Raw genomic sequence first — 26,760 nt, 5'->3', positions numbered from 1 at the left:
ATTATGATAAAGTAGACTCAACTGGGTAAGTCTTGTAGAGTGAAGAACTCCCCATATCCAATGCTGGAGAACAAGAAGCAGCAGCTCCAACTACACTTTTAGGAGATGAATTTGCTGATATAGTTCTTTCTATGCAACAGAGAAAGAGCTTCTTTTGTGGGAACTGCATCACGTTCCCCTACACCATCCCATAGCACCCTAGAAGGGCACAGAAAAGATTGTCGCTTACTATTAAAGGCCAGTAACCACATCTTTTTTTATACCTTGATCTTTATTACTAACCAATGATCAGCAAATATGCTTTGATCATTAACTTAGAAAAATATCAGAATTAAAATCAACAACTAAGGCAATCATTAAAGAGACCTTAGTGCTCATTTTACTAAAATACCTACTAGAAATATTCTGAACAGATGTTTTTAAAGTTGCACAACACTGTATAGTATGGATATACCATAATTTATTCCAGTTACTCCCTGATTTTAGGATTATCTCTATGGTCTTGCTGCTATAACGTTACAGCAAACAATTTCATACTTTTTTAAATAAAGGAAGTATTTCTGAACAGTGCTGAGTCTCCAGACTACTTAAAAATTAACTTCTAAAATAAGTTCAAAACAATTTCCCCAACCCAATCCCTCAATAGCATGCAAAGTGTGGCAGTTCTCAACGACAAAAAAAGCCATTTTAGTAAGCACTGACTGCTGTACAGTTTTTAGTGTTTATTTTTTTCAAGAGTTTTGGCAAGGTATTTTATTGAAAGTAGCAATTTGGGGGAATTATGTATCTATCTACTTAATACAAGTATCTTTCCATTTTCCTTCCTGATGTGCTTCTACTCCAAAAAGAGACTTAAAACTCAGCTTTTCAAAAAATACTTTACTGCTGATATAGGATATTTTAATAATTTCATAATTAAAAGTTTGGGTTAACAAAGTTTTACAGTTAGAATTAAGTAAATGACATTTTTACAAACACCAAATTTATAGGAGTAATTAAAACCACCTTTTAGTTTCTGTGGTTATATAAAAAATTGTTATCAGATAAGAAAGACACAGATTGTATAAGATCACACCATTCCACTCCACTAGTGTACAACTATATAGAATAAATTACCCTGTGGGGGGTAGGGGAGCAATGAGAAACCATTCATACACCACCATGCGCCATTGCAGGGATGGGGGGATCTCTCCTGATACTAATGGCTGAATCTTATTTAATTTCTCTAGGCACATTGCAAAAATATGCTCAAATGTTTTGCTCAAATATTTTAATAACTGAAATACAGTAATGATAGTATTCAATATATATTACCTTTGGTTTAGAATGGAAGGTTGTTCTATGTTCCATCCACCTCCATTACCAGTAAGCATGGTAACTTGTTTTGTCAATTTATTTGAAATGTCTTCACATTTGTTCATAAGTCTTATAACTACATCCCTTTCTTGGATTAATGTTTTACAGTTCCATATCAAATCTTCTGATAAGCCATTAGTTTTAGACATCTTTGTGAACTGTGGAATGAAAAAAAATTTAATAGGTCAGATATAGTACACACAAAAAGGCAAATTCTGAGCCAGGGATTTAGCTCAGTGGTTCCACTGCCTGCCTTGCAAGAGCAAGGTCCTGAGTTCAATCCCTGGTACCAAAAAACAAAACAAAAAAAACCCCAGATAAATAAAAAACCAAAATGAGCTTCAAATAGGCAAATTCTTTCTTTTAGAGAAGAATTTATTTACACTTTCATTAATCAACTTAATGAAGTGCTAAAAGAACCTGAGTCCTCATGTTCACATCTAAATAGTGTTTCACATTCACTGTCACTTCAAACTCATTATGTTGAAATAAAATATACCTTTTCCTATAAAAATGTAAATACCAATTATCAAGGTGTGTTAATATCTCCTATTGAGTTTTCTCAGATGCACCTTTCTCTCTTAACAACAAAAAGATAAAAATACCAAAATATAATAACTATGGATCTGACTTATCTCCATTTTTTTAAACTTATGATTACTGTAAGATCAACCTTCCTAAAACATTCTTCCTCATCCATTATCAAGGTATAACCATGCAGTTCTTATACACAGACCGTTTAAGATTTGAAACTCTAATTGTTTGTCATTTGATACTTTACCAAGTACGTGGAAAAATATTACATGAATCAAAAGTTAATTATGGGCCTGAGAGAACAGCTCAGTGGTAGAATGTTTGTCTGACATGTGAAGGCCTGGATTCAAGCCCCAGCACCACCATCAAAAATACAGACATACAAAGTCAGGGATTTAGCTCAGAAGTGTCATTGCCTGCCTTGCAAGCACAAGGTCCGTTCGATCTCCAGTACCAAAACAACCAAAACACCAAATAACAAACAAACAAACAAAATTAACACTTTACAAAACAGCACTGTGAAATACTTTTTGCATTCTATTCTACATGTCTACAAGGCTAACATTCATAAATCACAAGGTAAGCCCTACTTTGTGCTTTCCAGAGAAAAGATCTATACATATATAGTAGGCTAGATACCAATGCTTTAAATAGTTCCTTTAGAAATCCTCATTTAAATGGAATAAAACAATTACAGACCAAAAGTTTATTTTATCTCTACAGTGGTGTGTGTATGTGAGAGAACCAACATGATTAATCAAGGAAGGAACAGAAATTGTATGCTTTTATGTACAAAGAACTACTTGATGTCTTCTATTCGGTAACAATAAATGAATTTTGTTCAGCAGCCAACAACCGCTTAGTATGTAAGCTCTTGTTTTTCTTAGCAAATACTACTTGACCTGTTGAAGGCACCTAGTAGATAGTCTCTGGCCTTGTGTGGCTTATGGCTTATTGGGAAAGACAGATAAGAACTTTTAGTGCAACAACTGGTATTATAAAGGAAAAAACAATTTCACAGGCACCTATCAAAAGAACTAATAAATTCTAGGCTCCAGGAATTCCTTTTCATAAGGCCAGAATTAACAAAGAACTATTTTCACCAAAAGGGCAGTATGTCAGATCCTAGTGAACTAACAGATGAGCCTCGATTAGAAAGCAGGTAGCAGAAAACTATTGCTAAGGTTTCAGCATGATTTCTTCTTCAGAAACAGCACTCTGGCAATATTTTAAGTCTTGACAGAAAGCAAAAATGTGCAAGGAAAGCTCTGAAATGAGACAGTAGACAAAGAAAAGTTGGCTGTCTGTGTTATTTAGGGAATCGAATCCACTCAGTGTGGGGATGTGACTGAGGGGAGAGTTAAACATGACTCCCAATTCTGGCTTGGGCAACCAAGTGACTAGTGGTGCTGTCTACTGAGACACTGAAGTAAGTTTACCAGTCTGACAGGGAAATATGATTCTAGATAGATATTAAATTCAGGTGCTCGTGTGTAGCTCAGTGGGAGAACACTTGCCTAGCAGGCTTGAGGTCCTGGGTTTGATCCTCAGTACCACCAAAAACAAAACAAATATTTATTTAAAAATCTGGGATAGGTGTCAAATTTGAAGAGGAGCAGGACAGGTTAAATACACAGACCTAGAATGTAGGGAAAAGATGTAGGCTGAAGATGGTGCACAGGTGGCCATCAAATCAGTCAGAGATGGCAACGTGCCTACACGTGGAAAAGTGCATGGAACTGAAAGATCAGCTGACAGAATAAAATTCCAAAGAATGTAACATTTAAAGTTTTAAAACAGAACGAAAGAGCAAGAAAAAAATGCATGGTAGATAAGAGGAAAGCCAGGAAAGAGATAAGTGCAAAAAGGAGGTTGTAGTTTCAACTGTCAAAAGCACAAGCAACCTGATTTCTTTCACTGATTAAAATGAACTTATCTAACAAGGGAGCACATGGTAAATGTTCATTCCTTTTTTTTCTTTTTGAGACAGTCTCTGACTACGTAGTTCAGGCTGGCCTTGGAACTCATGGCGATCCTCCTGCCTCTGCCTCCGAGTGCTGGGATTACAACAAGTATGCACCATTTTGCCTGGCATAAATGCTAATTTCTACAGCACCTTTCATCACAGTTCTGAGGAATTAAACACGTATTTATTGCACTTATAATATACACTGTAATTATGCACAATGGTGATGCTTTTAAAATGTGCCAGAAGCACAGAGAGGTAAATATTCATCCACTACTACTGTCGAGAGATGTTAGGGTATCTTTGAAGGTTAGTAACTCATCAGTGTAAGCTCAGTGGTGAATAATCATCACTCTCCCCATATATAACTTTTATTCTCTAAGGGATAGCTAAGGAAATAAAACATGAACTACTAAGATTCTTCACATATGTAAGTCATATTACTGTTTCAAACAGGTGCAGTATTAGACTATATTAAGTAAATATATACAAATTAAAGCTGAAACATTGCTTTAAAAATACCCCATGTTATGTAACAAGTCATTTGGGAAAAAACCAACATGTCATAATCTGATGGGCAATTATCAGATTACTCTTCTGCCTCTGGAGAGCTTCTGGAAAGGAAAGATCTCTATTATATCTTCCTAAGAGATGAAAAATTACCAGTCACAATTCCAAACTCACAGTTTAAGCTGTCCTAACTCATAAATTTAAAATTGATATATTTATAAAGTATCTTGATTATTTAATTTTGCAGTAGTAGGGATTGTACTTAAGGCCTGTGACTGAGTTACATCCCAGCCCTTTTTATTTTTTATTTTGTGAGACAGGGACTAAGACTCCCAGGCTGGGCTGGAAGATGTGATCATCCTTCCTCAGCCTTTCATAGTGCTGGGATTTTGCAAGTATGTGCCATCATAACTGGCTCTTTCATTTATTTTTTTAAAATACAAACTGGATATACGTCATTTAGAAATCATAAGAAAGAGTTAAAATGTAGCAGCAACGAGTCATCATTTGGAGAACTTGGAGATAAAGGGAAAGTAGCACATACTCTACATTTTGCATACAGACAGCAAATATGCAGAAGGGTAGGTACAAGAGTGCTTTTTTATAGATTGCTGTTAAGGAAGTAATAATGACAGTATGAAAATATTAATTTTTCAAGCCCTTATTGAATTATGGATCTAGGCATACAGCATCAATAGTTGCTAATAATTACACAAGGTGCATTACTGTCTTCTGATGAAAGAATACATCACCAAGCAAAAACAAGGCAACAAAGAGCTGGAGAAACAAAATGTTGAGTAAGAATGAAAAAGTAATCGTGTATGGTAATACACTACACAGCTCATTTACAAAAGGAATTCATACAGTTATAACCACATAAACAGTATCCATGATCTTCAAAACTAGCACAACAAAGTGAGGCTGGAAAACTGAAAGTGGGTATGTGAGGCGAAGAGGACAAAGAGGAGGGAGCTGAATCCACTCCTCTACAATGTTACAGCAGTTCTCCCTTGGCAGCACACGTACAATGTTACGATATAGAAGGCTGAAAACCCAGCAAGCACTGTATACCCAGAAACTGTAGGTGACCAGGGGAGCAGTGATGTAAGCAACAGGCCGGGAAAGAGACGCCAGGAGTATGAGGGAGAACAGCTCACAGGGTTATTTTACTTCTTAATCCTAAATGCAAGCACAAATAATGACAATTAAATTTGGCCAAAATGAACAGAAAGCCAGTAAGTACTGCTACAATGGTCTTTATTAACTCAGGGTGAGAAGTTATAACACCCACGTAACTAAAGTAAGAACATTTCTGTCTGAACGAAGAAGAATCAACAGTCCTAATAGGCTATTGAGCTTTACCAAAAAATGATTTAAGAAATACCTAAAGTACCCTGAAAATGCGAGATATAATCTAATTTTACTAATAAACAGAAAATACAACCCTATTTACGTGGCACGAAATATACAGATGTACACATAAACAGATAATGCCAAAAATATCTTAAGTGGTGAGTATTTGGTAGAATTTTAGGTAAACTTCACTTTCTTCTTCATGTACTGTTTCAATGTGACACAAAAATCATTTTCAAAAATGTTATTTTTATGGGAAAGAAAACAAAAATATATAATTCCTACTTGCTGAATAATTACACGAGAAAAAGGGTATCCATATGGCCCTGATTACGATCTCTTGGATTACAAACTTAATTATCACTGAAGGGCTTTCAGAAGAAGCCTACAGCTGAAATATCCTACTCTTGCCACAGCGTGTCACTCTTACTGTACAAATATTTTAGCATTTCTTTGGGAAGGTGGAAATTCTTTAAATAAAATTATTTAATCCCTAAACAAGTTACAGCCTGAGGACAGATTTCTAATCCTATTCATTAGGAGAAAAAGTGGGAAGCAGTCTACAAAGTACTTGAGATGCAGATGTAATTTTTTAAAAGAGCTTATCAAAATGCATACAAAAACAAAGGCCAGTACAGTAATCTTAAAAAACAAAACTTAATGAAGCCACTGTATGTGGGAAGAGTATATACATTACAAAGCCATGATAAATTTAGACATTTTACAGAAATCCCTGAGTAAAACTATGAAAAAAACCCCCCAGATCAATGGTCCAAGTTACTGGTACATTTAAGTAATACAAGAAGCATGGAGTATACAACGTGAACTATGCTTGAGGTGCTTGGTTAACAGCCCAGGAAATCTACATCTACACAATCTAAATGTTGAAACAGATGCATATAATGAAAATTATAGGTTGAACTATTCACAAACAATGGATTAGTCTAAATACATTACTATTCTGGTTTATTTATTACAATGCAGCTAGACAAAATCAGTTAAGAGGTTGGTGAACTGATGCCATCAAATGTGTGCAGTTTAGCAATAAAAACAACAATTTCATCACAACAATGCTGGCTTTTAAACTAGTGACTTTTTTTTTCTTGGCTTGCTACATTTCCAAAGTCTACCTAATTTAATGATTTGGTTTTCTTACAATGAGCAACTAAATTACTGCTTATATGTAGAAAAACTGCAAGTAAAATGGAAAAATTATAAAGAAACCTTAACATTTATTTTAATTTTGATGCAAAGGGTAAAAAATGACCTGCAAATATAAATAACCTCTGGGTAATGCACTTTTGCAAAAAAAGATTTCCTCACGTAAGATGTGGTAACTGGAGTACCTGAAAGAATTTTTAGAAAGTATAATCTCTGGCAAGACAATCACTGCAATATAAAGTGTGTGCTCTCAATTTAAAATGACTGTGCTGGGCCGGGGATTTAGCTCAGCGGTTCGGTGACCTGCCTCGCAAGCGCAAGGACCCGAGTTTGATCCCCGGTACCAAAAAAAACCCCCCAAAAAATAAAAAATAAAAAATAAAATGACTGTGCTGATTGCTAAATGGCTGAGTACTAAATGGCTGCAAGCATCTGTATTTGTTTTCTATATTACATATAGCACACTTATGAGACCTTGAAAAAAACCATCTGCAAATTATCAAATTTTGTTTTTGTTAAAAAGGTATCGCTAATAATTTCCAGTTTTACTCTTAAAGAAGTTTCAACAATAATTTTAAGAAAGAGCTGCCTAGAGATATCAGCAAACCATTACGAATATACAATGCCTTGTCATTCTCATGAAGGTTTTAACTGAGCAACATGACGAAAACCTCATATTAACTGTCACAGAAATTTCTAAATATAGTATCTATCAAAAAGACTTTCGCGGGCTGGGGATGTAGCTCAGTATTTCCATCGCCTGCCTCGCAAGCACAAGGCCCCAAGTTTGATCCCCAGTACCAAAAAAAAAAAAAAAAAAAAGGACTTTTGGTATTGTTTCAAAGTTGTTTAGAGATAAACTATCAAACTTTAATGATTAAAGAAAAGGAATAAACTATACAACTTTTCATAAAAACACACATAATATTGACCTAGTAAAAGCTGCTCTATAATCTAGTTACATTCAAACTCTAAAGTTACTGACCAGTAGACGGTAAAAGTGCTAATTAAACTGAAATTGAAAGGTTATATATTTATTCATTTAATTTGGGAAAATTTCCCTATTTTTCTCAGGACAATAAACACCATTCACTGAATTCAAGTAAGAAAGCCTACTTTTAAGATTATTTTGAACTATTATATAAAATATTCAACATTTGGATCACTGGTTAGAACAATATAGTCTCTATGTTCAACTTTTAGAAATGTGCAAATAGGAGGTTTAAGTCAGCAACGCATGATTTCCAAAGTCATGTCAAGACTAATTTAAACTATGCCAATTAATTAGTAGGGGAAATATGCTTTCTACATGTTAAGTTACCAAATAGTTTTTTAAAAACCTGGCACACATACTGCTGGTAAAATTGTACAATTTTCTTTTACTCTAAGGTATCTGGGCAAGTAGTTACAGCGACTAAACAAACTAGCGCAGATAATTGGATTCCTTATTAAATAAATCAGAATCTCAACAAGCCTGAGCAACTTAACTCTGTAACAACACTGGAGACCATTAAAGATTAAAAGAAAGAAGAAAAGGAAGAAAAGAAGAACAAGAAAGCCCTTCAGCAAATACTTTAACAAATAATCATTCAGGCAAAGCCAAACAAGTTTTGAAAAGGCCTGCTTTGACAGATGTTCTCTGGAAAAGCAAAGGCTTTGGGCAAAACAAATGGTCTTTTTTTTCAAAGTACTAGCAATGTTTCTACTTTTCAAATATTTTAATTTTTAAAACACTGCTTCTTGCAACCATTGAGCAGGGACTCTCCCCTATCAGTTAACAAGGTATCCTCGCGCATTTAGGTTCGTCACAGGTATACAATGAACCACAAATTCAACTTTGCTCCGTAACTCAGAAAATAAAATGTATTGAAAAGCTTTACAAAGCAGCCAGAGCCACTTCATCTTCAAAAGCTGTGAAAAAAAAAAAAAAATTGCCCATACTGCTTTTATTACAGGGCCTATACACATTTCACGCTATAAAACCAGTCTTGTAAGAGTTGAAGCAAAATTTAAGAGTTTTTACATTGCTCTGTAGGAGCAAGATTTGATGACTGTTGACATTTATAAAACTCAAATGCAGGTATTTTGGATAAATCTTGTTTACAGGAAATTAAACTCCACAAAATGATCATGCAAAGAGTACTTACCAGTGTTTATGCCTTCCCTTCACCTAAAGCTTGAATTCTAGGCTTCCACAAATTTTTCTATCTTTCCCATTAAAAACGCTGCAGCCTGATACACTCCATAAAATGGCGGCGATGTTTAACCAAGAAAAGCATGTTAGAGATTGAGCTATCACTTTTAGAAGAAAAAGAAAACAAACAATTGCTTCTTTTGTGGTGAAGCCTGAAACACCCAGGCTGGCATTTTGAGTCATGGAACTCCTCTGGATGTTGCTATTGCTCTTCAAGCAGTTGCAGTTACATTTCTGCTGCTACATTCTTGCTTTGTGCATGGCGTCCAGCAGTAACAGATCAGAACAAGCTAGCAAACAACTCCTTCCTAAATGAAAGCTCTAATTTCTTCTTCTGCAGTGAAATGAACCAAGTTTCTATGCAAAAGAATGAGTGACAGTATTCCCAGCCAATCAGCTTGGATTTTTTTCAGGAAAATCACCCCTTAATTCATTCAAAATTAGGTCATATGACACTATTTGAAACACTATTGGCTTACAATGAAAGTAATGTTTGACTCTACACAGGCTAAGGCCACCCATCTATGCTTTCCTGGGCTGAAGACAACTTGACTGTAAACGGTACTGTAAATTAAACACACACAGGGGGAAAAGAATGTAGCCTTACCAGAGCCTCCCAACTGTTAAAGGGCCGGAGTTCTGTTATCTTCTGAGCCTTCTTCTGGGAGCACTGAGGAATGAGAGTGAGCTCACCAATCGAGGCGCCCTGCAGGAAGTGGAGGATTTTCCCCTTGTAGCCATCCTCCATCACCTCTTCCCCACTGCTGTAGTCCTCATCCAGGGAGCTGCCGGCATCCGAACCTGAGTCATACTCAGAGTCTTCACCCACTTTTTTAGGGTTAAATACATTTTTTTTACGTTTCTTGTTAAATCCATTTTGTGCTTTCATGGAAAATTTCTGTTTCAGTTTTGTTTTAGGTGCATTTTTAGGATAATTTTGAGTCCTTGAAGAAACCTCTTTTCCATTGGGAACCTCACTTTGTGAAGCATATTGCATATCTGTGTATAAAAGACAAAAACAGTAACTAAATTAGAAATATATAAAGAAATAAGACTTCAAATAAGAAAAATACTTAAATTTTACATATCCTTTATACTGAAAAATTCAACTGCAATTATTGTTAAATTATGACACATCAAGAAAAACATTAAAACAGGATTTGAAGTTATGTACTAACAATAGTTTCAAAAGCTGGTGATTCTTTTAAAAAAAATAAATATAAATTTCCATTTTTGACAAAGGTCTGAGATTCCTCTGTCACTTGCACAGCCACAGCAGCTGTGCGCTGAGCCTCGCTGATGGGTATGAGGGGTAGCGATGCGCTGGGACAGGAGGCTGACTGACAGGCCTGCTTCAACTGCCCACGCTGCAACCCACCCTTCCACCACCATCCACGTGCTACTCGGAGTTCATCACTACTTATACTGGTATTAAAAATATGCTATACTGTCACTGAAAAGTATTGCTATGCTCTCTGAACAACCTTTCATATTTCATCTAATTTCTATGTCTGTGAAAGAAGGTACCTTATTTTATGTATCAGTAAAAAATATGCATCAATCAATCTATAGTACAACTGGCCTTCTGTGCCCATAGGTTCCAAATCCATGGATTTGATCATAAATCAAAAATGTTAGGAAAAAACTTTGTATCTGTACTGCATATATATATATATATATATATATATACATACATACACACACTCTTTTCTCATCACTGTCCCTAAATGGTTAAAAGAAAAGCCCCTACTCTATAGCCATTACACTGTATTAGGAATTATTAAATAATCTAAAAATGATTTAAAGTGCATGGGAGGTAGGTATGGGAAATACTACACCAATTTACACAAGGGACCTAAGCATCAGCAGTTTCGGTATCGTGGGATCCTGAAGCAATCACCCACAGATATTGAGGGGTGACGGCACTAAGTTAGAATGTTTATTTCTCTATTAATAAAGGGCCTTCAGAAACATCATCATACATTCTTTTGCACATAAAAAACAGGAAAAGAAACTGGATGAAGTATTCCTCAAACTTATTTACATTTATGTGGATCTTGTCAATCATTTTTTGGCCTAAAAATGGATGATATTGGTAGTTCTTTTTTTACACAGTACTGTTCTCTAGGCAAGAATATTGGCGACACAACATTTCCTGAGTGTTCATTAAAAAACACCTAAAGCCACTGTGCCATTTTTTTCCTTCCAACAGTAGGCTTTTAAAGCTGGCTTTGCAATTATGAAGTGCTAAGTTTACTCAATTCTTGGTAAGGGATGTTACTAAACGTATGGCTCAACTCTGCTGACCAACTCTCTCCTTTACCATTCTCTAGAGAACATATCCCTTGGGTTCAGACTTTCATTCCACACCAACATAAATTTATGATGCTGTCTGACAAGTTTACGTAGTGCAGATCAGCCATCTGACTAGTGATTGTAAGACTATCAATTGCAAGACCCACCCTGATTGAGAGCTGTTCAAATATTAATAACGTTGCTTTTACATTCAAACACACAGTGTAAAAGAAACCTGGACTATCGAGAAACACTGGCAAGATAGAAAAGGACGCTTATTGATTTTACTTTTATGCCGCCATAAATAGGTCAAGACATTTAGGAAGTGGTCATTTAAAATTTTTTATATCATTACTTCCAACACTTTGTAACCCCATTCTCTAGTGAGATGACTTGGGAATACGCTTTCCTGTGCATAGGGTCATTACCCTGGTCTCCCGCAAACACTCTCAGAGACTCCAAGGCTTCTGTGTATATCCACTCATGTTCTTTGAGTACTTCCCTTAGTTCCTGGAAAGAAGTCATCAATGGCTGTTACAAAGTAGCAAAATGCAACATTCATATAACTCTTAAACTATGCTAATCACCTGGGAACATACAAAATTCATACCTTACTGTTTCGTATTTGTTTTAGGCTGCACTACAAAGGCATTCTGTGTAAGTGCCTCTCTGAAATGTACTGTATGTATGTACCACAGTCTTCAAAGGGAAGAAAGATTGGTATTTTTAGTTCTTCCTGTGAAATACTCTGATTACTAAAATATCAAAAAATGTTTGCTCAGTTAAAAATGAAACTTCAAAGCCAGGTGCAGTGGTGCAGGCCATAATCCCAGCACTCAGAAGGCTGAGGCAGGGGGATTACTGTTGAGTTCAAGGCCATCCTGGGTTACATGGTTGAGTTCCAGGTGAGCTTCAACAAGTAGTGAGATCCCACCTCAAAAATGAAAACAGAACAAAAAACAAACAAAGAAAATTCAACAGGTAGCTAGGCTTTTACACATAGTTTCAGTGTATGTAAAGAATGGGGACAGAAATAAGATTTTGCATGCAGCTCATCAAACTCAGCAGATCGCGCAGCATGAGATAGAAAGAACCAATGCAAGTGCAAGTGTGCTCCAAAAGGTAAACGGGCACCCCAACAAAGGAGTCAGCGAAGGAGGCCCTTTATCAATGGCATGCTGAGCACTCTGTAAACACCTGATACGTATCTTACTATCTGAGTGGTAGAACAAAGCTTGTGGAATTTTAAGGCACTGAAATGCAATATTACACTTTAAAATTCTTCTAAGAAATTTCAAAGATGAAAATATTAAAAGAAAAACCTAAGCAGTTACTTGATGGGGAAGGACAACAGATAGCTTTCCAGATGATTTACATTTCATAAATGAGTTCACAAGATTTATTAAAGTATGCTTGTTATGACTTGGGTTATAATGCTACTACTTTGTTTTGTTTTGTTTTTTTTGAGACAGGGTCTCACTATGTAGTGGAGACTGACCTGGAACTCACTATGTAGCCCAGGCTGGTCTCGAACTCACAGAGATCCTCCTGCCTCTGCCTCCCAAGTGCTGGGATTACAGGTGTGCACCACCACACCCGGCTAATAATGTTACTACTTTGATTCATAAATAAAAAAATATAATGAATTCAAAAGCAGCATAAAACAGTTTATGTAACACTGATAAAAAGAGAACTTTAATTATAAAAATATAAAACTTGCCTCAAACTTTTATATGGTTAAACACTATTTTGTAATTGTTTAATATACACAAATTAACTTCTATACCCTACTGCTCACCTGTTTATCAAAATTGGGAAATTCCTTTTGCAGTTTCAATACAATATTTTCCTGTTTTTCCCAATTACTGCTAGATTCTGCAGACTCATTTGATTCCTCTCCCTAATGGAGGAAGGGAAAAAAAAAAAACAAACTTTTAAGTCATCATCATAAAAAGGATATTAAGTTTATTACATCTGTATTTTGACTCGATGTGAAAATTACAAATTGGATCAGAAAAATATAATGTTTCCTTTTGTTTATGTGAACACTGACAAATTTGTCTTAGAGGATAAAAATACTGCTGAGTTAAGTTTGGTGAAAGAGCTTGAGTACTCATATCCATTAATACAAACTATTCGGTATTCAAAATGAGACAAATCTACAAAATCTGTAAAGTTCTTAAAACTAATATAATTCACAATGAAGTCTTCTCCAAAACAATGACAAGTTATAAAAGTAACACAAATATTTCATGTTTATAATTTTATCCCCATCTATGTTTTCAAGACTGAGAAAAAAACTTTTATTTCAGTCCTGAATCACAGAATTGATTACATACTAATTGTTCAATTGTAACAAAAGTGAAATGATATAAAGGACTTGAGTAGAATTATATATAAAAACTAAAGTTAATCTAGAAATAACTGTGGCTACATGTACAGTTTCACTTTTCTTTTACTTCATTTCATTTGAAATAGCTAAATCCCACATTTAAATTAAAAAAACAAATCTTTTGTGTTCACGTGTAGGAAAAATCTTGTAAGAGCTAAGGAACTCTGCTAAGCACTGGATCACATGCTATATAAACAAAACAGGAAAGCAGTCCACCATTTTCTCTTTCACCTACTTTATTATATCCAACAGTTGAACTAGTATCTTTATTTGTATAACTGAGGTAGGAAGAATTAAATTGAGATTGATACCCTTCTAGCACACAGGAACAAGATAATGTTATATAAAACAGAGCCAAACAGACTGAGGCATGAGGACTGCTGTGAGTTCGAGACCAGCCTGGGCTACATAGTGAGTTTCAGATCAGTCTCAATTACATAGTGAAACCCTATCTCAAAAAACAAACAAACAAACAAACAAATAAATACAGAGCCAAATAAAATGCTGGAGGTTTAGTTCAGTGCTTGCCTAAAATACACTAGGCCCTGAGCTTGATCTTTGGCAGTGAAGAAAAAAATGCCATGAAGTTTGCCACAGGAAGAAAATTACATGTATTTTATAAAGGAAGAGGGCTCTCTGGGCTGGAGCACAGCAACAGTGGATCAGCTACAAGGCTGAAGTAAACCACAATTAACACTGCATAACCAAAGGTTAGTCTCTTTCAGAAACAGCAGGAGCAATGGGATTTTGACCAGGAATACATGGCAGTATTTGAAAAGTGTTTCAAAACCCTCAGAAATTCATACTGCCATCCTTAACAGTGAGGACACTAAAATTCCAAGACTAAGTATCTAAAAGGTCACAAATGAATAGCTAGCTAGGGTGGAAAAATAACAAGTGTCTGACTCTAGATCAGTATTTTTCCACAGCATAGATTTTGCTAAACTTTAGTTGTTCAAACAGCACATTCCTGTTTTTAAAAAATACATCAAATGGGCATCAATGGAAGATTAGACAAAGAAAAATGGCATATACATAAAATGGATTATTATTGGCCCTAAAAAGAATGCAGTGCAGATAGATGACACAATCTGAATGGCTCTTGAAAACACCGTATGAAACACACTGAGCCAGGCATTGCAGCAAGCACCTGTAGTGCCAACGACCTGGGAGTCCAAAGCTGGATGATCACTTTGAGCCCATGAGTTCAAGGCCAGGCTGGGTAGCAAAACAAAACCCCATCTCAAGGGAAAAAAAAAAGATAAAAGGTCACACATAATTCCATTTTACAAATAAAGCAGAGGGCTGGGGATTTAGCTCAGTGGTCTGCCACCTGCCTCGCAAGCACAAGGACCCAAGTTCGATCCCTGGTACCAAAAAACAAACAAACAAACAATACAGAATAGGTAAGTTTGCAGAGAAAGAAGGCAAACAGGTGGCTGCCAGGGGAAGAAAGGAATAAACAGCAGCTACTGGATGAATATAGCACTATGAGGTGATGAAAACACTTTGGAACTAGGTTGAGTCCTTGTATACAATATTATGATTGTACTAAATGCCACAGAACTAGCCCCTCTAAAATAGGTGACTTTGGGGCCGGGGATTTAGCTCAGTGGTTCGGTGGCCTGCCTTGCAAGCGCAAGGACCGAAGTTCAATCCCCGATACCAAAAAAAGAAAAAAAAAAAAAAAAAAAAAGGTGACTATGCTAAATGAATTTCTTCCCCCCAAAGCATGTAGCTCAGTGAGAAGAGTCTGTGCTTAGCATGTCCAAGACCCCGAGTGGGAAATAATCAACTTCAAGTTCTGGGGCCAATCACTTTCATTAACTGTATGAGAGTCTGGTCAGAAGCACATTGCAAACTCCTCTCCTAAAAAGAACTGCACCTAATCTGCCTCTATGAGACACACCAACTGGATCGATCTGTTCGAATGCTGAAGGCAAGGTGTTACAGTATGTGCTGCTTGTATCTACTATGAAGGGTCTCTTATCAATTATACATGGGGCCCAGACTGAGAAAGCTATGCAGCAGGTCCAGGGTATAGTACCAGACATTCCGCACTTAAGCCTCATGACCAGCAGATTCAAGGTTTCTCAAAGGAACGGTGGCAAGATACCCTGAAGCTGTGGTGGCAAACCTTTTAGAGCTTTCAATGATACAAACAAGACTGATGGAGCACACACCATAGGTTTGCCACCATTACCTTAAAGTCTCTGGCAAGCTTCAAGAGAAATCACAGCAGACATGTTGGTCTTTGTGTTACCTCTGCCATACTGGCTCACAATACAATTAATAAGTAACAAGTAAATGATATTTCTCTGTTTTTAAGGCAAGGTTTCACTATGCTGCCCAGGCTGTCTAACTCCTGGGCTCCAATGATCCTTCTGCCTCAGTCTCCCAAGTGCTGGGGCTATAGCCATGTGCTACCACACCCACTTAAATAAATACTATTTCTGCTGCTTTGCTAGCCTCCTGATTTTACAATAAAGCTGCTTATATAGTTCCAAATTCATCTGGATGACATACTAGACTATTCTATTACCTTTAGCATTATTAAATCCGTTTAATTGTTTTTAAAAATCTCGTAAATTGATGTATTAAGCTGACACGGTCTAGCCTTTCAACTTTCAGCATGGCTGTCAGTATCTTCTATACGCACACAGCCATCAGCAACAAGCTAGTGAAGATTATTAGGGTGGGACCCTAGAAGCTTTCACATACCTTCCTTTTATACCTCTTCATATCTATTCTGTTTTTCTTTGTAGATCAGCACAGCTTATTTGGAATTTTTAATTTTTTTCCTTTGGGATCAAGTATTTCATAATCAAGAATCAGGTCAATGAGATCCTTCCATCCCATGTAATACAAGCACTTTTTTTTCCTCCCCAGTACTGGGAGTTGAGCCCAGGGCCTTCATACTGAGTTATATCCAGCCTTTTATTTTGAGACAGGGCCTCTCACTAAGTTGCCCAAGCTGGTCTCCAACTTACTATCCTCTTGTCTCAGCCTCTCAGAGTGCTGAGATTATAGGCATACACCACTATGCCTGACGATAAGCACTTTTACTGTTATCACTCTAGGTTACAACAATGACAATAATGCCATTCTAACGTTAAACCTCTTCCAAAATTCCATAATTATTTTTAGATTCTCACCTTCAGTAGTAGAAATTAATATCATAAATGTTCACTTTATATGTAAGTTAAAAATGATGCCATTACAGCTTTTCAAGGGGTTGTATCAGGTGGCTTTTGGAGAAAAAAGGACAGACATGATATGGGGTTGAGTCCTACTTTTGGGGAGGGACAGCTTGATGCACTGTGAGAATTTTTAAAGTTAAATTTTTTTGTTTTGGAAGTTTTTGTTGTTATAATCATCTCAGTAAGTCGGAAGAATTAAGTAAATACACCAATGCAACATAGTCAATGATCCACACATTCTTCCCATATAGAAGGGAATCAAGGATAATTAAAAATTCCTTTTACAAAGGTTACATTTTGAAGAGTGATAAACTATTACTGGCTGCAGCTTAAAGCCTCCCTTTGGCACTGCTACAGAGTTATCACCGTTAGAGCCTTAAATTGTGGCACTTGTTTTCTGTCTTTGAGATTCGGGTTCTTCAAGGCATGAATTTATGACATGTACTTCTGCCATCAAAATCAAGAATTAAACTCAGTGCACAGCTGACTTCTCAGTTTACTTCTGTTATCACTGGTGGGAAATTCTCATTTGCACTAATGGCTATGTCTGAAAGCTGAAAGCTTAAGAAATTGTAACACTGCTTGAAATCACTAAAGCAAACACTAGTGGCATTAAAAGGAATCACTTTCTGCAAGACAGTGATTTCTCTTTCCCGACTTAAGTGTAAAAACAACGATCTATGTGAGAAAGGCTGTACCTAATTTTTTCATTCACTGTTCTTGAATCCCAGTGTTCAACAACCTCTCCTTTTCTTCTCTTTCTTTATGCTTTCTTCTTCCTGATTTAGCACTAGAATCTGGTCTGGGCATATACTTTTATTTTGGTGACATTTCCACAATGAGGTTTATCATACCTGTTGCTTGGGATCTACCATATATTCTCATTTCTTTCCATTTTTTTCCTCTCAGCTTCTTCTCATTACTGAAAAGCTTCTTTTTGCATGTAACACATGGCATTTTTGAGCCAGGATGCTTAGGCTGGCTTGAGGTATTGAATGTGCTTTTCTCAAACAGAAAAGCTCTCAAAGTAGACAGGGAAACACAGATCTTGTAAGATAATACAGAGTAAAATGACGCAGCCAGATGTTTGAGGAGTGTATGTTTTATATATTATGTTCCCGTGTGGCTTGTTCAGCTAGGAGCAATTCTTTGTGTTCACCTAGTATTTTTAATAGACAAAATAGCACATACACACATGCGTACAAATTTTGGCTTTCATCAAACTGTTCTCCAACATATTAACTGCGCTGGGAAAAAAAATTCACATTTTAAACACAGAACCAAGTGCAATACTTTTAAACAGTTTTTGTATTGACAGTATGTTGATAGCAACAGAATGGTTGACAAGAGAACATCAGGTAATTATGAGGTGTGAATCGTTACATGACTTGGATATCTGATCCACCAAACCAAAAACTGTGCATTACAGCAACAATCGATCAATCCAAAAGGTGATTTAGTCAGGTGCCCCCCTCATGGGGTATGTGCGGATGGACTGAAGCAGGCTGCAGAGACATTGGTCACCTGCAAGTGCAGACCCTCCAGGTACTGTTTCTACCTCACTGCTGCCCCTCCTTCAGCCACCATCCACAGCACTGGGAAATGTGAGCAGCTAAAGAAAGCAACTTAAATGTGGTTTACAAAGATGTGCACAATGGTGAGCCCAAAGTAAACACTGCTGCACTATAATCCTATTGAAGGGATTTTCAAAAGGGAAGAAAGATTAATTTACGTGGATTTTCAGGTCTGATACCTACAGACTTAATATATCTTAATTTTGATACTGCAATACAAACGTAACTTACATGATCCAATCTTGTCTTTTTAAAAGACTGATCATCATTAAATTCATCGTCATCATATGGCTCTGAAGAAGAAGATAATTTTCTCTTCCTGGGCCCACCACCTTTTAAAATAAAGAAGTATACTCAAACTTTACACAGGAATAATAGTAATTAATTTACTTTAGAACAAAGGTAAAATGTATTATGTTGACCATACAGTTATCTTTCAGGGCTAATATTCTTTCTCCTACACATAGATTAGACTGCAGGAAAAGTGAACATGCTTTGTAGTCTTCTCAAAGTAGAATTCAGTGTGATGCAGTATTTGTAAACCGTCACATTACTAATGCTAAAAGTACTCTCTCCAAATAGATAATTAAGTATACTCTGTACATCATTTATCTAGGAAATGCTTTCACCTTGAGAGAGCAAATACTTAAATATAGTTTTGCTAACATGAAAGTACGGCTAAAACCTGCAAAGGTGTACGACTAACATTAACTTATAGGAATCCAAACTGTGCATTTATACAATACTCAAGGTAAGCACATGCATTACAGTGTCTGAGTTGTAAATTTAAGATGCCATTACAAAATAAAACTGAATACCATAGACCTTTAAGGCATAATAATCACGTTAGAATTAATACTTGTTTCTGCCTACTTCATTCCATAATGCAAATGCACTCATTTCCAGCATTCGCCTTAGAAATGGGAAAACAAAACCATACCATCACCTGTATATCTGCTACAGTTACGTACTTTATTTATTTTTATTTTTGGTACCAGGGATCGAACTTGGGCCCTTGCTCTTGCAAGGCAGGTGGGAGAACCACTGAGCCAAATCCGTGGCCCTAGAGTTAAGTACTTTAAGTAATATTTGAAGTCTGGAAAACATCTTCAAAGTAGATAATTTATGCCATGTCATTTAGATACGTTTCTTCTCTAAAAAAAAACCACAACTACAAACATAACACCAATAAATTCATATTTTTACCTTCTAAACTAGGGTACAAATTTTGGGTATATAGTTTTTGTAACCAAAAACTTTCAAAATACATTATGTAAAAACTCCCTTATAGCTTAATATGTAGAGTCATGTTATTTATGGAAGATTTTAATTTGTGGTAAAACACAGGTCTGATATCATGATTTGTGAAGATGGCTATTTTTAAAAGGCCTCTTGCTACAAATACCCTAAAATATAACCATTCCCTGTATCAACATAGTAAAGATTATCTCATCTTCCAGTTAGAAAAGCATCATTTATACATTACCAAAAGTGTACTCTAAGAACTTTGAAACTGTTCTGTCCAGCCCAACACTGCAAGAAAGTGTACTTAAAAAAAAAAAAAAATCCCACTTTCTTATACTTTGTCAACTTTAAAAAAAGACAGAGTAGAACTTTGAAACTGTTCTGTCCAGCCCAACACTGCAAGAAAGTGTACTTAAAAAAAAAAAAAATCCCACTTTCTTATACTTCGTCAACTTTAAAAAAAGACAGAATATTCAGAGCAAGAATAAGAAAAAAACCTCAAGTGATGATCATAAACTTCATGAGGCTGAGGGTTCTGTTCCTTTGGGTTCCTTATCTACCCTCATAGTCTCGAACAGCATGTGCTAGGGGCATAAGAAATATTTGCTAAATTGATGAGTAACTCAGATAGAAAATGCTACAGAAAAAGGATTAGACTGCTAAGGAACAATCATTCCACAACCTGTTTTCAATGGAAAGATCATGTGACATTTTCCAAGCAACTCAACAAATATTAACTGGGTCTACCATCTTTTCAAAAGATTCTAAAATACTGTAGGTACTAGAGATACACTAATGAGGAAAATAAGCCAACTCTCTCCTGTACATTTTCTCTCATCACAAGGTCTTTAAGAACTTGAGCACATACCAGGCACCACAGCAGGGAAGTTACACTGACTTTTATTAGTTGCCCTTGACAACAACACTGTATACTATTTTACTACTAAGAAAAAAACACAGAAGAGTCAGGCAACACTACCCAGAGGTCACACAGGTATTAAGCAGAAAACCAAAGTATCTTGATATTCTGTGTATGTGGTATCCACACAATACTGTCCCCTTATTTAAACTGGAGAAAATGAAAGGTTTTAAGTATTTCATATGCATGAAATATTATGTTTAGGATCCACTTCAATCAATCTGCTGAGCAGAGAGAAAATGAGGTTAAATAACTGCTGAAGAAACATGATTGGCCTACAGGAACTTATTTTATATTTGTGTGTGTATCTTAAATTCTAAAACAAATTTAAATTGGATTCAGTGGTGCACACCTGTAACCCCAGCATTCTGGGGGGCAAGGCAGGAAGATTTTAGGTTCAATTCCAGCCTGTGCAACTGGGCAACTCAGCAAGACCCCATCTCAAAATAATAAAAATTTTAAAAAGAGCCTGTGGTACAGTTCAGCACAAAGGCCCTCGGTTCAATGCTCCATACTCTACAAAAGCAGAAAAATACACTTAGGGAAAGGGTCATGCATCACACAAAGTTAATGAAAGCATACACTGGTACAACTTTGAACAAAGCAGAGAAATACATATATGTAAAAATGTGCACACTTTTAGGAACTTAAGTTTGAAATTTAGCCTACCAAAATTTTTTTGGTAAAAAGACAGTTAATAATGGAAACAAATGGTAAGAGGAAAATGATTAATAAACTAACCCTATGGGCAGTCACAAATTATGTCATAAAGCCATTTAAAATAATCAGATACCTAACTGTACCAATAAGCTGTTCATTATAAATGTTTTACACTCTGGTGTACATGTGGAAAACATGTACAGGAAAATGTTAATAGAGTACAGAGTTATTTTCATTACCTACTTTAAATGCTTTTCAGCACTAGGACTGCAGGTGATTTTTTTCATTTTCTTTTTCTTTTTTGATATATATAAGTTAATAAAAAAATCAAGGTAGCATTTGCTAAAAATTTGAAGATTTTTCTATAGTGCAAACTCCTTTAAACACATTTATTTTTCTATCAGAAGCCTGAAACATAACATAAATATTGATTCAGTGAAGGAATGCTGATTGCTAGCATGGACTTTCTACAAGACATTAATTCCTACCACCTCAGGTTTGTAGACCTGTAAATAAAACCACAGTGCAATTTTAAAAGAAAATTTACCTTCTAAAACTGTTATGGGATTTAGTCTGTAGAAAACAAACAGTTAACAATGAGAAGCTGGTCCCTCTCCTTCTTTAGAGGGTGGGGGAATCAACCTACAAGTTTGGTTTCCAAGGAGCTATACGACCTCAGTTAAGTTACTCAACCTTTTGAAGTTTCAGTTTCTTCATCTAAAAAAATTGGAGGTACTAATAAGAATTCACGTAAGTGCTAGGAGAACTGCAGAGTAGTGGTAGTAAGATATTATTATTATATAACTAGTAAACCAAATGACTCAGACTCAGCCAAGTGTACCTGCATCACCAAACATTAGCAAGGCAGCAGCGATGGCTCCATCCATAGTGGTTGTTGATTCAATCAACTAACGGAAAAAGAAAAGACAAACGTTTAAAAAACCACTGAAAGAATTAGTTCACAAAGTTATTGAAATATTTAAGACAATATTAAATAACAGACAGTGTGGAGTAAATGTGTGTTTTGGATTAAGCGCAGGAAGTCCTATGATAATTTTTCACAAAATCTGGTTATTTAAAAAGTCTGGACTTTTCTAAGTGTATCTTAAAATGCATATGATTTATTCATCACTACAAAGAATAAAACATAGATACATAAATATTTTTCAGGTCTTTTTTATTTTAAGGCTTTTTATTAAAGCCTTGAAAACGTCTATTTATATGTTTCCGGCACTGTGTGTGCAAAGGAGAGAGAAAAAGAAAAAGGACAAGGAGATGGAAGGAAAATGCAGGAAGAAGCAAGAGGTACACTGATAGACATTTATACTCCTTTTTTATTTTTAGAGTAAGAAGGCACAATTTTGGTCTTTATAAAAATCCAATTCTTCATAAGAAGAATGAAAGAAAGGACTCCTGAGTTTTACTTTATTTCTGAATGGCCTGAAACTCCTCAAAAATATAATGAATATAAAACTCACACAACAGTTGCAACATACTTTTTTTATACCATCGACAGCTCAGATTTCAGAAGAAACTAAATCTCTCATATTTTCTTCATTAGTTTCCCGTATTTCTAATAAGGTACTTATTTTTAAAAGATTCTATGGGGGTGGTGTTGGGGACTAATACAGGAACTTGTGTACGACAGGCAAGTACTGGATAACTGTAGTCCTTACTTTTTTAATAAGCCGTTTTTATATTAAATCCAACAGCCACAGGCAAATATAAGAATGCTTTCCTCCATACTAGCTTTTCCTAATCTTGGAATCTCTGACATTTTATGAGACCCTTTACATTTTCAAAATAGTGAAAGCATACCCTTGCTGAGCCTAGGGCTAGATTTATATTTCATCACTTCTTGAGCTCTTTTACATGTGTATAAAAATTTGTATAATGATTTCTAAATGTCACTTTTCTCTTGAGCTGGGAGAATCACTTGAAGCACAGAATACTTCCAGAGAGTGCTCCCCTTTACAGTGAGTGATCACTGAATCTCCAGAATTTCAGACACTGATGAGTAGGACAACAGTCTTTAACTACAAGGGACTTAACTTACATAAGTGCTTCTGGGGGAAGGAGCCCCATCACAGAAACACTCAAACACAAGAAAACCTCGCCACCTAGGGGCTTGGAAGAGCAAGATTATTTTATTACTTCAGGTGAGTTAACTTCCCTATTAATGAGCTATGACTGTCATGAAATAAATTTCAAGCATTTATCTTTACTACATAAAATAATTATCTTCAAACATGTATCTTCAGGAAAATACCTATCTACCACTAACAACAGCAAGGACTCAAGAGAGACTTTTATCATTACAGCTACAACTAATTATAAAAGGTACAACCTTAAGTAAATCAGTATCACTTCTTTGTGGAAAAAGTTCTTTCAAGGTCTGAAGTTTTGCATCTTTAAGATCTTCCAGTTCTGAAAGATTTTCCAATTCTGAAATACCATCATTTCTTCGTGACATGGGAGGAAGGCCCTGGGACTCTTCATCTTCAGACGGTTCAGAACTAAAAATATTTTTGGAGGGGAAAAGACATCTTTAATGCACTGCATTTTTTTTTTTTTTGGTTTTGGTTTTTTGAGACAGAGTCTCACTATGTAGTTCAGACTGCTCTGGATCTCACTGTGTAGGCCAGGCTGGTCTCCCAGCAATCCTCCTGCCTCAGCTGCCCGAGTGCTGGGATTACAGGTGTGTGTCACCACACCCAGCTTTTGCAATTTTTTATTATACTGTCTATATGTGTACATAATACAGAACATCTGCAAGTCTTTTCAACAGTAAGTGAAATCTATATTTATCAGAATAAAAGAACTTTCCATTTCAATATAGTTATATAAGTAAAATCTCCATTAACAAAGTTAGCATGCTTTGAAGAAAATCTCAAATTACCTGGGCTGGGATGAAAAACATGAAAAAGGGGAACTAGCTGGAATTACCTTCTTTAGTCAATGCTCTGCATGTTACATAAAGTTGTCTTTCTACTCCTGAGAAAGTAGGAACCCTAAGCCAGGCATAGTGGCACATGTCTGTAACTTCAGAACTCGGGGAGTCTGAGACAGGAGAAATGCCCAGCCAGGGCAACCTAGCGACCTTATGAGACCTTGTTTCAAAGTAAAAAATATAAAAAATGAGGGAATGTAGCTCCTCAGTGTGAAGGCCCTGGGTTCATTCCCTAGTACCACAAAGGGCAGGGGGTTGATGATGGTTTATGTAGATATTAGGAGCTAAGGATTAAAGTCAGAATGGTCTTATTTAAGTATTTCTGCCAGGAACAAAACACTGCCTCAGCAGACAGGAAGCATTTATTTCATATGAGGGTTTCTTTTCCGACAACTAATTTTAATTCTTTTCCATTTCATTTTGTATGTTTGACAATTTAAAGTCAAATTTTACTCTTTTACCCCTAAGCCCCAAACATCTGTTCGAAATTTTGTTTTCCTAACATGGTAGGCATTTAGACATCAGAACTCGAGTAAAAGTGGGTAGAAACGTTAACACTAGAGAAAGACAGCAAGGTGGGAATGTACTCCAGCATACTCCTGATACCAGCAAAAGGAGATTTTGCTAAGTAGCAGGGCAGCTCTTTTAAAACAGATATAAACAGTGTCATTCTGTGGGTATTCACATTAATTCTGTTGTCATCTCTTAGAGTACTGATGATGTGTAAGAACAGGCTAAAAGCCAGACTGGGCTACACAGAGTTCAAGGCCAGCCTGAACTACATAGTGAAACCCTGAATCAGCTAATAACAGTGAAAAGCAAATTCCCAAGGATTAGGAATTTTTATTTTATTTTTTGAGACAGGGTCTTGTTCAGACTAACCCTGAACTTAATACATAGTGCAGGCTAGGCTCCAGAGCTCATGGAGATTCTCCTGCCTCAGCCTCCTGGGTGCTAGGATTCCAAGTGTGTACACTATGCCTGCACAAGAGTATGTATTTTTAGAAACTGCAACGTTGACTTCATGAATTTTATTCTGAGAAGCTGTTCTAAACAGTTAATAAATCTCTTCTATCACTATACCTGTTGTTCAAGTGTTAGAAGATAATTATCCATTAATTTTTTTCCTTCTGTCCATTATTATAGCCAGACTTCTCATTCTTAATGTACTTAACTTCAAATTCTCATTATACCTCACTACAGTCTCTGCTACCTACTTGCCTATCTCAAAATGAAGGTATTCAAGCTGAAATTCTTACAATTTCTGCCCTGGCTACATTTTCAAAGGTCTTTACTCTTCTGGCTATCATAATTTTAACTGTGATGAGAATCACGACCACTCATAATAGGACATTTTCATGTACCTATGGAGGTAGCATTTATATTGTCCCAGAAGTCTTGTGTCTTAGATTTAACTTACAGTTTACAAAAAACACAATAGAGGAATAAAATTCAGTAACATTGAGAAAAAAGAAAAAAATCTATTTTGTCAGAAAAGAATCTCTTCAATAAGTTAAAGCCATAGGAAGAGGAGGTGTGGGAGTAAACCATTCTGGATTTAAAATAGTCAATCCTAACATCTGTTTGGATGCCGGTCTGAAGAACCAGCAGCGAAGTACATGAAATCTGAACACAGTGGTATCCTGCTACTTGTTAGCCGGTTCCTGGTGGTGTGACGAGGACCAAAATCAAGTACTGAACAAATCACTTTGTCTGGAAGGGTGGCTGGTCAGAGGCCAATAGCACTGCTAAGTTTTAGCCTGCACAACGAGAACTGGGACAAAATTTTCGTATCAAAATGTGTTGAGTACCAAATTCAACGAGTTTCAAAACAGTTGAGCACTAGGGCCGGAGATTTAGCTCAATGGTTCCACCGCCTGCCTTGCAAGCGGCAAGGACCCAAGTTTGATCCCCGGTACCAAAAACAAAAACAAAAACAGTTGAGCACCAAAGTATGACTGTATAAATTAGTTCTTGTTGTTAATATCTTATTGTCCCTAACTTATAAATTGGGCTTTGAAAGGACATAGAGTAAACTCCACAGTGAATCCAGGTGTCCCCTGGGGACCTGGGAATGTATCTGATGTGGATAAAGGCAATCACTATCCACACATCTTTTCTGTTAAGAAACAAGGAGAAAAAGATACTTGAAAGAAAACCAAAGTATAACAAGAAGCTAAACTTAGCCAGGCATGGTAGAGCACGCCTGTAATCCCTGCACTTGGGGAGGCTGAGGGAGGAGGATCACTGGGAGTTCAAGGCCAGCCTAGGCTACACAGTGAGTTCAAGACCAGCCTGAACTGTATGAGACACTGTCTCAAAAAAAAAAAAAAAAAAAAAGCAGCAGCAGCAGCTAAACTAAGTAGTCAGTTCTGAGGAGGGAAGGGGTGGGAGAAGGGACAGAAGGAGTGAGTAGGATATATTGGTCTAAGTATCTTTTTTGTAGAGTTC

The 26,760-nt window shown here is 36.3% G+C and overlaps 1 protein-coding gene across 2 annotated transcripts in view; it reads right to left on the bottom strand.

Annotated features, from left to right (window-relative positions):
• The window catches only part of Smarcad1 (SWI/SNF-related, matrix-associated actin-dependent regulator of chromatin, subfamily a, containing DEAD/H box 1), a 64,062-nt gene that overhangs the window by 21,426 nt on the left and 15,876 nt on the right, over positions 1 to 26,760 (bottom strand). The window contains exons 3-9 of one of the 2 annotated variants that reach the window (XM_010643689.2): positions 23,707 to 23,875; positions 22,201 to 22,267; positions 18,767 to 18,867; positions 13,168 to 13,269; positions 11,798 to 11,879; positions 9,682 to 10,073; positions 1,315 to 1,514 (exon numbers count right to left, since the gene is read on the bottom strand). In XM_010643689.2, coding sequence (XP_010641991.1) covers positions 1,315 to 1,514; positions 9,682 to 10,073; positions 11,798 to 11,879; positions 13,168 to 13,269; positions 18,767 to 18,867; positions 22,201 to 22,267; positions 23,707 to 23,875 — 1,113 coding nt within the window. Of the gene's footprint in view, positions 1 to 1,314; positions 1,515 to 9,027; positions 9,390 to 9,681; positions 10,074 to 11,797; positions 11,880 to 13,167; positions 13,270 to 18,766; positions 18,868 to 22,200; positions 22,268 to 23,706; positions 23,876 to 26,760 lie in introns of those variants that run through there. The other variant, XM_033757843.1, reaches the window with a different exon arrangement.

Source organism: Fukomys damarensis, unplaced genomic scaffold, assembly GCF_012274545.1.
Source record: "Fukomys damarensis isolate Sample0158 unplaced genomic scaffold, DMR_v1.0_HiC HiC_scaffold_32, whole genome shotgun sequence".
NCBI lineage: Eukaryota > Metazoa > Chordata > Mammalia > Rodentia > Bathyergidae > Fukomys > Fukomys damarensis.
Note: the sequence above shows the minus strand (reverse complement) of the source record. Positions and strands in the feature narration are given on the sequence as shown.